General features: G+C 53.0%; 1 protein-coding gene across 3 annotated transcripts; it reads left to right on the plus strand.

The window, feature by feature from the left end:
* The first annotated feature begins 860 nt into the window (after positions 1-860).
* Positions 861-8,611, plus strand: LOC146597399 (cytosolic 5'-nucleotidase 1A-like). Of its 3 annotated transcripts, none has more exons than XM_085302167.1 (7): positions 861-1,059; positions 2,252-2,329; positions 2,918-3,085; positions 3,576-3,705; positions 4,408-4,530; positions 5,561-5,739; positions 6,314-8,611. In XM_085302167.1, the coding sequence occupies exons 2-7, from the start codon at positions 2,285-2,287 to the stop codon at positions 6,614-6,616; spliced, it is 948 nt and encodes a 315-aa protein (XP_085158293.1). In that variant the 5' UTR covers positions 861-1,059; positions 2,252-2,284; the 3' UTR covers positions 6,617-8,611. The 3 variants fall into 3 exon arrangements, with proteins under 3 accessions (XP_085158293.1, XP_085158294.1, XP_085158295.1); XM_085302168.1 differs by having other exon boundaries at positions 2,272-2,329; XM_085302169.1 differs by lacking the exon at positions 4,408-4,530.
* Positions 8,612-9,989: the final 1,378 nt, after the last annotated feature.

Below are 9,989 nucleotides of genomic sequence, written 5' to 3' on the forward strand. Positions count from 1 at the left end.
GCGCAGCGCGCCGAGGCGCCGCCACGCCGGCACGGCYGGCCAGGGGCAGCCCCGTCGCACGAAGCTGCGCCTCGCTCGCTCCTCCCCGCGCTGCCAGCGAAGTAAAGCCAACCTAAATCCCAGCCTGTCGCGGCCGAGGTGTGCGGCGGCGCCGGAAGCTGGGAGCGTCGCACCACACGCAGCCGCGGGAGGAAGGAGCCCGGCGAGCGGCCGCCGCTGACGGCAGCGCGGGACGGCCCGGACCCGCGAGCCCGGCGGGATTTTCCAGCGGCCGTTCCGGCGCTGCTGCGGAGAGGTGCACGGCCTTCCCTTCGGCCGCCCGAAAGCGAGAAATCCAATAAAAYGGGACCAAAAGAACATTTTTTATTCTGCCCTGCAGTGGGGATGCAGGGGAGCGCGGGGCGACGGGGGCGGGCGGGGGGCAGCTTCGGCTGCGCGTCCGAGCGGCCTTCTCGCTCGCTAGGCTCGGAGGCGGCTTCCAGAAAGCAAGGGAAAAGCGACGCCGAAACCGCCGCGCTGAGAGCGCGGACGCGGAGGGCCGCCAGCGGCGCCCGCCGGCGCCTCTCCCCGCACGGCGCCCGGCTCGGCGCGCGCCCGCTTCGCGATCGCCTTGCCAGCCTGGACGCGCGGCCCTGCTTTTTCCGTCCCAAGCACCGCAGCTTCGCCTTCGAGGGCTGCGAAAGGAGGCGCTCGGAGGTGAGTTATAAATAACCCGGCTACGAAAATAGGAGCAACGGCAGCGCCTCGCGCGTGCCGACCGCACGGGCGCGGGCAGAGCCCGGCGGACGTGCCTGCGGGGCCGGCCCCGGCCCCCTCCGCCGGGCCGAGCCGCCCCGCGAGCCAGCTGTGCGGCGCAGCTGGGAAGCGCAGGGTCGCCTGCGGCCCGGCCGCCGCAGCCGGGCTCGGCGCCGGGCTGCCTACAACTCCCGGCACGCCGGCAAGGCCCGCCTGCTTCCTGCCCGCCGGCGGAGATATAAACAGCAGCATCTCTCGCAGAGTCTGCGGGGCTCGGCTGGTGCCGCCGGACGGGCTGGCCGGGGAGCAGGGACAGCGCACGCCGTGAGTTGGGTCTTTTTTTTTTTTTTTTTTTTTTTTAACTCTTAACAAATTCTTGATCATTTCCTGGCTGGAGGTAAGTAATAGGATAAGGTAGGTGCTCCAGTGCAGGCCTGGGAGATCAGCTGTCGCTTTGGCTGCTTGCAGCAGAGACCCAGCTCAGCAGGCATCCTCCTCAGATGCTTTTCTGTGTGCTTGGCACTGCACACACATCTCTGTGTGTGTCTGTCTGTCTGTCTGTATCTGTGTGTATGCAGCCATATGTATGTGGTTTTTTGTATGTGGTWTATGCACCAGAGATGTGTGTGTGTGCAGGGGGTATATACATGTATTTATCTGTGTATATGAGGTGTCTGTACCAATATTGCAGTTACAGAAAGGAGAAATCAGACTGGGTTTCCAGCACTTAAAAGAACGGAGCAGAAATTAAACGCATTGCCAGGAAGGGAGACTCGACTCCCTCCCCTTTCTTTCATCTCATTTTTGCTTTCAGCAGAGCGATTTGCTCCCTGCTGCTCATTTTAAAAGGAAAACTTTTCCTTSCTCCGCAAGCAATGCCTGGTGGCCRTCAGTCCTGGCTGGCAGCCGTCCCTGCCCTGTGGGAAGAAACCCCTTCCCTGCAGGGACACGCATGGAGTGATGCTCAGCACCACTCAGGTTTCCAGCCTCAAATGGCCAGCGCAGGTTTTGGCCACTTCTGCAGCTGCAAGTGCGTTGCTTACACAGCAAACTTGCKTATTTGCACATACAACTTTGTCATGTAAACAAACAAAAAAAGTGGCAAGAATAGCACTAAGGGCACAGCTAAAAGCCTGCCTTTGAGATCTGACCCATTTTGACCATARCTCCTACCTGCAACCATTGAGTCTSCAAGCCCTAATTAAAGAGGGTCTCTAAAGGGACTTGTTTTACTGGAAAAAAAGCTCTTCAACTTCTTTCAACAGTTCCCACAGAAAAGTGTGTGTGKGGRGGGGGAGTGATCTTTGGTTGAAAACTAGTTTTCCATCATATTCAGTTGGACCTATGAGGCCAACATTTCTCACAGCAGAGCTATTGCCAGCAAAAACAGGCTCACTTTTTYGGCTGTCCCACTAGTGGGAAGGATGTGTAATCCTCTTCCTCCTCTACCYTTTTATCCCCCTATTTTTCCTCTCTGGATTGGATGTGTTTGTTGTAATGTATCTGCACTAATCAGAGACTTGCTGTTGGTGGAAGCTGAGCGGGGAAGATGGCAGAGCCTGAAAGCACGGTCCTGAACACAGACGTGAAACAGGTCAGTTTGTCACTAAAAGCAGATTTGGTGTTTCCCAACCTTAACCTCAGCGTGTTTTGCAACGTCACCCTCGGTGATAACAACTGCAATGTGACATTGCAGTGGCCCGAGTTGCTCATGTCCAGGCATTTGGAGCCCTCAAATGCAGAGGCTGCGGCCAAAGCAGCCTGTTGGAGGGCCTTGGGCTAGTTCTAGGTCCCAGAGAGGTCCATGATTTCCAAATGAGAAGACGCTGCAGAACTGAGGCTTTAAAGTTGCTGGTGAGCACAGCATGCAGAGCAGCTCAGCCATGCGCAGCTCAGCACAGGCAGGTGATAGAGGCCATGCCGTGCGCAGACCTGCCCAAACGATGGTRCAATCCCCTCCGCATGAGCCATTCTCGGCACGCTTACTCGACAGGTTGGGCTGTCACAGCCGTCTGCCCTGGTCTCGGTGGCCCAAACATCAGTCCTGGCACAAGTCCCCTGTAGGCCCTCGCAGGCATCAGCAGAGCCAGAAATGAAAGGGCACATGTGACACCTCCAGTGCCCACCCCAGAGCCCCCAGCCACCTTCCCCTCCTGACCACTCTTTCCTCCTGGCTACACAGAAAGACCCCAGTGAGGCGTTGGTCATCGCGGTGACAACCAGGGCCATCTTCGACCTCGAGGAAGAGCATGCACTCTTCCTGGCCAAGGGCAAGGATGAGTACGTGAGGCACCAGCAGGCCAACCAGAACAAGCCTCTGCCACCGGGTACGGCCTTTGCCTTCATCCAGGTGAGCTCCCAGCCTGGCTGGGGCTGCATGCAGAACCAGTCTGGTGGCTTTTCTGAGCTTTCCAACCTTCCCCTCTARCAAGGAGGACTGCCCCATCAACACCCTGCTTGGAGCACAGACTGAAAGCCTATTTCCATCCTTGCTCTCAGCTCCGTGCTGACCACAGAGCCGCTCCTGGCTTTCAGCCTCATTATTCCCATCCTGGGGTGTGGATATGCATGTCCTGGCCCTACTGGAGGCTCTGGCAGCATCATCCTGCTCCCTCTCCTCCTGGGTCTGGTTTTTGCAGGATGCTCACACTGCCCGGCTCCCTGTAGCATGCTCAACGCTGTATAATGACAGCTGTGGAGCAATGTCCTCACTGTGCCTGGCCTCCAGCCCTATTCACCAACTGCTCAATCACAGATCTGAGCCCTGGCAAAGCCATCACCAGCGCTTAGCCAGTCTGAGCGACCGCTGGAAGCATTTGGTGTCTGTCGGCTTCTCACAGGCAGTGCAGCATGTGAACAAGCAGCTTCTGGCGAGCGATCCAACAGAGCGGGACCTCTTTGACGTCATCGTGCTCTCCAACAACAGCCCCGAGAGCAGCACACGCATCATCAACAGTGCCAAGCACTATGGTATGGGGACCTGGAGCTGCCGTGCACCTGTCTCTCCTTCGGGGCTCTGTGAAGCAGATAAGGCAAGAAAGGGAGGCATCAGAAGCAGTGCAGAATCCAGGGCCAGGAGCCACTCAGCCACCAGGGAGGGGTGATATTTTAAGGGGAAGGGGTTTTTTTGGCAGCAGAAGTCAAATTCCTGCCAGCTGCAAGCAACTTTCCCAAGGTGTCAGAGCACACTGCAAGGGCCACAGGGGAGTCTGACTCTCCCTTCTGTCTTGTCTGTTGTATAACTCTGTACACTGGTGGGGTCTGGCAGCATTTTGTGTAGCCTCTGGCAGCCACTGAAGAAACCAGGGATGTAGAAAAATCCCAGCATGACTTTCAGAAAGGCTCCTATAGCCTTTCTGACAGCTGTGGAGCTCCTATATATAGGAGCAACGGGGCAAGAAGCTGCAAGATCAGCAGCAAGTTCCCTGCCTGGCCCTGGGGAAGATTGCTAGACACTAATGATTTCTGCCATTTCGGGAAGCCCCTACCATGACCCAGCACTCATCGTGGCCAAGGGACAGGGCTGTCACCTCCTTTTGGGGGAAGAGGACATATCCCAGCTTTGGTGCTGCTGTGTGCGTCTAGGATCAGGGCAGGGAGGGAATAGGGAGGCACAAGGCAGAGGACAGCATCCTGTAATAGATTTTACTCGTCACCCCCCGCAACCTGAAGGTTTGGAGATCTCCAAATTCTGCTTTGTCAGCGATGAGGACTCCACACAGTACCTGAAATCCCACCAGGTGAAGCTCTTCCTCTCAGCCGACAGGACGGATGTTTGCAACGCCCTCCGCAGAGGTGCCTTCTCCCCTCTGTCCTGCACAGTCCTCTGGCCCCACAATAGGGTGTTCTTGCACCATGCCATGCCCATGTCCTATGACCCCGTGGCCCCAGACCTGACCCTGCAGATGGACCACATTTTTCCAGAGCAGAGACATAAAGCCCAGTCTCAGGGCCCATGGCTGCTCCCTAGATGAATGAGAGGGAGCACTTAACATTCCTGGGATTTAATAAGGATACTATAGAAGTTTGCTTTCATAGCAAAACAAAAATTAACCATGTACTTAATAATGAGGACCATTTTAAGGACGTGCTTGACCTGAGTTGGAGGGGGTGTGGTCTCCCCAACAGCTCTAATGGGGCTAATCTCATTAATGTGACCGATTTGCTTGGGTATTGAGCACAGCAGCTGGCCAAGCTTCTTTTAAGTTAGTAATACATCAGCTATAGCTTGACCTTTTTTTTTGGAGGGAGGGGGGGAGAAAAGGTARGGTGTTCTTTAGTTACTAAGCAAATTCCTAAAATCTCCCTGGAGAATATCATTGCTCTAACAAGTGTCTTATCTTAGGTCCTCATTCTRCAAACGAGATAGGGAGCAGCTTGGAGGAAGGCAGCCGTAATTAAGCCAATTATACCAATCTGGTGGAGGTGCCAGTCCCTATTACTCACAGCATGATGTGGTAAATCTGCGTGTTAAACCTGTGCTTGGCAGAATGAGTACACCAAGATGAGGATGGTCTGTGCCTGCTGTATATGCAGCTACCTAGGATCTCCTAGTAGCCCCCAATGTCTCTCCAGACAGCCTTTTGCTAGCAGCTGCTTCCTTGATCCCCAAATAATGTAGCCCCAGAAAGGCTGGGCTGACCCCCACAGAAACCAGCCCRGTTTGAAGAGCCCCACCCCACCAAATGGCTTTTCCAAAGACATTTGTGGTGTCGGACAGGGCCATGGCGTAGGTCCAGGGAGGAGCCTGCTCACACACAAGCTGTTCCTTAGATGAGGTGTCCTACCTGAACCTCCCCTCGCCAACCCATGCTGTGTCTCATAGGAGTTTCTGCAGCACTTGTCTTCCAGCAAGACATACAGACCCCCAGCACCCAGCTGCGCGTGGTGTTCGATGGAGATGCCGTGCTCTTCTCAGACGAGACGGACCAGGTCTTTCGGGAGAAGGGGCTGGAGGGAGCTGTGCAGTACGAGAGGGCCATGGAGGCTGTGCCCATGGGAGAGGTGAGCTGGCTGCCCTTTCTGCATGGACAATTTGCACCAGGCTGCAAATATTTCTCTCCTGCCAGGGCTTTGCCATGAGCCCCTTACAGCAGAAAAAGCACAAATCCTTATGGTTTCCATTCTCATGAACCACACCTCAGCCATCGATGTTAGCCTGATCCAGCATTGAACTGGAGATGTCTCCTGTAGATAAGCTTTGTGTCTCAAATAGCTGCAGGCAGGTCAGCCTTGGTCAACCACATTACTACCACCTTTGGGACTTTTCACCATCCAAGTCACTGCAGGTTTCCACAGCAGGGRTGTTGCTAGCTGGGATGTGTTTTCCTGGTCCCTCCAGGATTAGCATTAGCACCACAGTACTCCGCTGTCTTCTGACCACCCCAGTGTTTGAGCCAAGGCCAGTGTACGAACACACAGTGCCAACCCCAGCACTGTCCAAATCCATGCCCTACAGGTCTGTGCTCTGTAAAGGCCTGAAAAACCCTGCAGTGGGAAAGCTTGCGTGCAGTCTGTCTGCTCTTATGCAGAGCAACCACTTCTTCCTACCCACTCCCAATTCTTTGTGTAATTCCAGGGTCCTCTGAAGGCTTTTGCCATGCACCTTGGGAAGATGCGAAAGAAGTTCGGCCAAGAGAAATCCCCCATCCGCACCTATCTGGTGACAGCCCGTAGCGGCCGGGACATGGGCATCCGAGCCATTAAGACACTTCGGGAATGGGGGTTGGCCATTGACGAAGCCTTCTTCATGGACGGAGCTCCCAAGGGCCCTATCCTCACCCAGATCCAGCCCCACATCTTCTTTGACGATGGCCTTCACAACATCCAGGGGGCTCAAGAAGTGGGTGTACCCTCTGCCTGGGTCCCCTCACAGTGCTGACGGGCTGGGCACCAAGGGTCAGTCCTCCCTCTCAGCAGCGTATGGGATTGGGTCATTTCAAGGCAAAACTTCTGGCAGGAAGGGAAAAGTGTCCTGCAGCAAGCAAACCTCAGGCAAAGRGGAAGAGAGCATTGCATGAGAGTGCCAGCTACCAGACAAGGCTTTATGTTCATTTCTGATCCKGAGACAAGGTCCATGTGATCCTGGGATGAAGCCAACAAAAATGCAAATCCTCCAGGAGGGAAGGATACCTTTGTTGTGACACCAAGGCCTGCCACCTTCCTGCCCTGTAGATCCTGGGAGYTTTTCTGTTCTGCAAACAGAAGCAAGGAAGCTATCTCAGACACAGTCTCCTAGATTTACTCTCTGGCACTCTGGCCAACATGAGCCTTTGATACCCTGCCTCAGCTGAACATGCTCCTCAGCTTGGTTTCCTCAGGAAGTAAGGCTGATGTGTGACTGAGTCCTTCTAGCAGCTCTCTGCTAATCACAAAGCAGAGTTCTGCCCAGCTCCAACCAAACCTGGCAGAGGCAGTGTGACCTCGAAGGTATGAGAGTCCTAGAAAATTTTGTGAACATGGATGACAGCACTGAGAAAAGAAACCTCAATCTCAATCAAAAAAACCCCCACAAACAAGAGACTACAGAATGGATCACCTTCTCTTGGGGTCACAGGTACAACACCCTTAGGAGACCCAGGTCTGTAAAACACTCMGCTCCTGGGGCATCCTGTTTTCAAAGGCAATGCTCTTCCCTACCTGCATGTTTTCAGGCCAGTCCTGAGAGGTGCTGGATCATAAGGAAGCTTACGCAGGTCCTAGTCCTTTCCACGGATGTGAGTAGTAGCCACCAGGGGACAGTATGCTGCACTGCTGCTGCAGCCCAGCCATCACCACAGCCCCAGAGCTGCAGGGGACAGAAGTCACCAACCCAGGGCCTCTTCTTACAGGGGAGCAAGCAAGAAAAATGAGTGTGCCTTCTAAGAGCCTGCTGAAAATAAGCCTCCTGGGGGGCTCCCCTGGTGCCCCCCAGTGCAGGTCTGCCTTGCTAAAATGGTTGCTGGCTTCCCAGTCCTGATGACACTAGAAGTTCACTACCAGCATGATATTTTACAGCTTTTTTGCAAAATTGTGAAATGCAAATTTTCTGGTAGACCTCAGAGAAATAGAGATCTCTGAAATTTTTTATTGCATTTGGTTGAAACTCAGCAGATTTCATGAAACTGAAATCGCAGCATGAAAAAACATTCAGTTGAAAAATAGCTGGTTGGCTATAATGACTGGCAGTACTGATATCACTGACTGGCCCAGTAAATCCTACCTGCTCCAGTGTTATCCAGTGTTATCTCAGTGAATCTCTGAGATCACCTTCACAGCCTCATAGATGCAAAATTATCTTATTATCTCTTGGGACRCTTTTTATTTTATTTTATTTTATTTTTTATTATCTAATCATCCTGCTCTCAAACATGCTAGTGGCTCATGGGCTGCCCACGCCCTCTCTGTGCCACAGCCATGGCTGTTYTACCCCATCTGTGCCAAACCGATTTGCCTATCATGTTTTATTCTTATTTAAATATTGGCCCTAGTTTTGCTCCCAGGAGAACCCAGCAGATCCGAAAGGTTATTAGCAAAGATAAGAATGGGAAGACTGAGTGGGGACATGGATGCAGGGGGGGTTGGCTAGAGCTGGTAATTTAAAAAGTACTAACTAGCCTCTCTGGACAGGGAAAAGGTCTCCGCCTGGCTAAAGGAGACGCGTGATATACGTGCGCGACAGGACCCMCCTGCCCACCTGCTTACAACTAGCATGGGAACATAAACCCAGGAAACTGCTAGCCYCAGCTACTGAATGCGTTGGGGATTACAGCCAAAGGGGATGAAGGTGACAGTGTTTTTATAYATCAGTAGGATCAGAAAGCAATTTTTAAAATGGATTTACAGGTGTCACTCTCACCGATGCTTTTTCTTCCAATAAAGAAAAATATATATATGATTTGCTGGTGTTGAGAGTTCTTGTCCCTCACATTTGTGTTCAATGATACAGAAAAGTGGGAAGAAATAACTTGCAGTATCTTTACAGACCTTAGGTTCAACTGTCCACACCATATCCACACACACACAGGCAGACATCACATCAAGCAAGTTAGGCTTGGCTTTGKGCTGCTGAAATCATGGGAAACCTTCAGTGGGCTTTGAATTAGCTCCCTGCAGCACAAGGGACATCGATATCAAGCACTGAACTGCAGAAGACTCCAGAATCCTTAATTTAGTAGAATTTACTCCCCAGCCCACGCTTCCTTCGCTACATCCGTGTTGGCTCCCATCCAAGCAACAGCACCATCAACAGCATCAACCACTAATTGTGCACTAATAATGCCAAGCACTTGTTATCTTCAATCRCTGAGCAAACATTAATTAGAGGATCCTCCAAACGTGCTGCTATGCAGGTACAGGTGTGCATCCCAGTTTTGCAGGGGTCAGATACCCAGCTTGCACATCCTGCAGCCCCCCCTTCACCAGGCGCAACAAATCTGTCGCCGCAGAGCAGCAGCAAGTGAGGTAATCACTATTCCCACAGTCGGCACGTGCTAAATTTAACGCTGACCCAGGCAATGACTCCAGTGAGAGAGGATTAGCTGAGTCAAGGCCAGCATGGATGGGCACATGCAGTAGGAGAGCCCTCACCCCACTTCAGAAAAGCTAATTTTGTGCAGGGTGAAGCTGGTGCACATGAGCGATTGCACCACATGGGCTGCTGAGGAAGGGGCAATGCAGGCACTCACCCATCATCCAGCGCTGTCAGCACAAGAGGAATGACAAGGCAAAATGTGCTTAAAGCATGCCCAAAACAGAAAAAGGGAAGGAAGCATCAGGCTTTCGGGGATTGCTTCATGCGAGGGCTGCAGCACCAAGCACTTCTGCTTCAGGCTTGTCTCAGCAAAGGACTCTTGGCCCACATCTGCACTTGCTGCAATGTCTCCTTACCATGCTGGCAGGAAGGGCTGGTCCCTGGTCAGGACTTTCCCTGACCTTGGCTGCTCTCTGAGTACCACTGAGGTTGCCCTCATTTTCCCCAGCCACCTGTCAGGATCTACCCTTGCAGGTGCTCTGATCCCATCCTTGCTTCCTGCCCCATGTTTCACCCCATTCCTTTCTGCCCTTCAACTTTGGTGAACTTCCTCAGCAAGGATTTCTGCAGCTTAACTGCCTGCACTGTGAAGAACCTCTTTGTTCTTGTCTTAAATGCATCTGCAATAAATTCACTCCATTTARTGTTTGGGACATTGCTGGGGTCTTTGCTTTTAAAGGCATTTTAACATCTCTCCTTTAGGAGGTTCCCACTGAGGAGAGGTTTGCTCCATCTTTGAGCT

This window comes from Rhea americana, unplaced genomic scaffold, assembly GCF_003343005.1.
Source record: "Rhea americana isolate MKP2758 unplaced genomic scaffold, rheAme1 scaffold_187, whole genome shotgun sequence".
Classification (NCBI taxonomy): domain Eukaryota; kingdom Metazoa; phylum Chordata; class Aves; order Rheiformes; family Rheidae; genus Rhea; species Rhea americana.

What these genes read in the sequence shown, in the direction of transcription:
- LOC146597399 (XM_085302167.1), top strand. Translation starts at nt 2,285, where the DNA reads ATGGCAGAGCCTGAAAGCACGGTCCTGAACACAGACGTGAAACAG. An exon ending in TGAACACAGACGTGAAACAG is followed by an intron (nt 2,330 to 2,917) that starts GTCAGTTTGTCA and finishes CTGGCTACACAG; the next exon opens with AAAGACCCCAGTGAGGCGTT. An exon ending in TTGCAACGCCCTCCGCAGAG is followed by an intron (nt 4,531 to 5,560) that starts GTGCCTTCTCCC and finishes TGTGTCTCATAG; the next exon opens with GAGTTTCTGCAGCACTTGTC.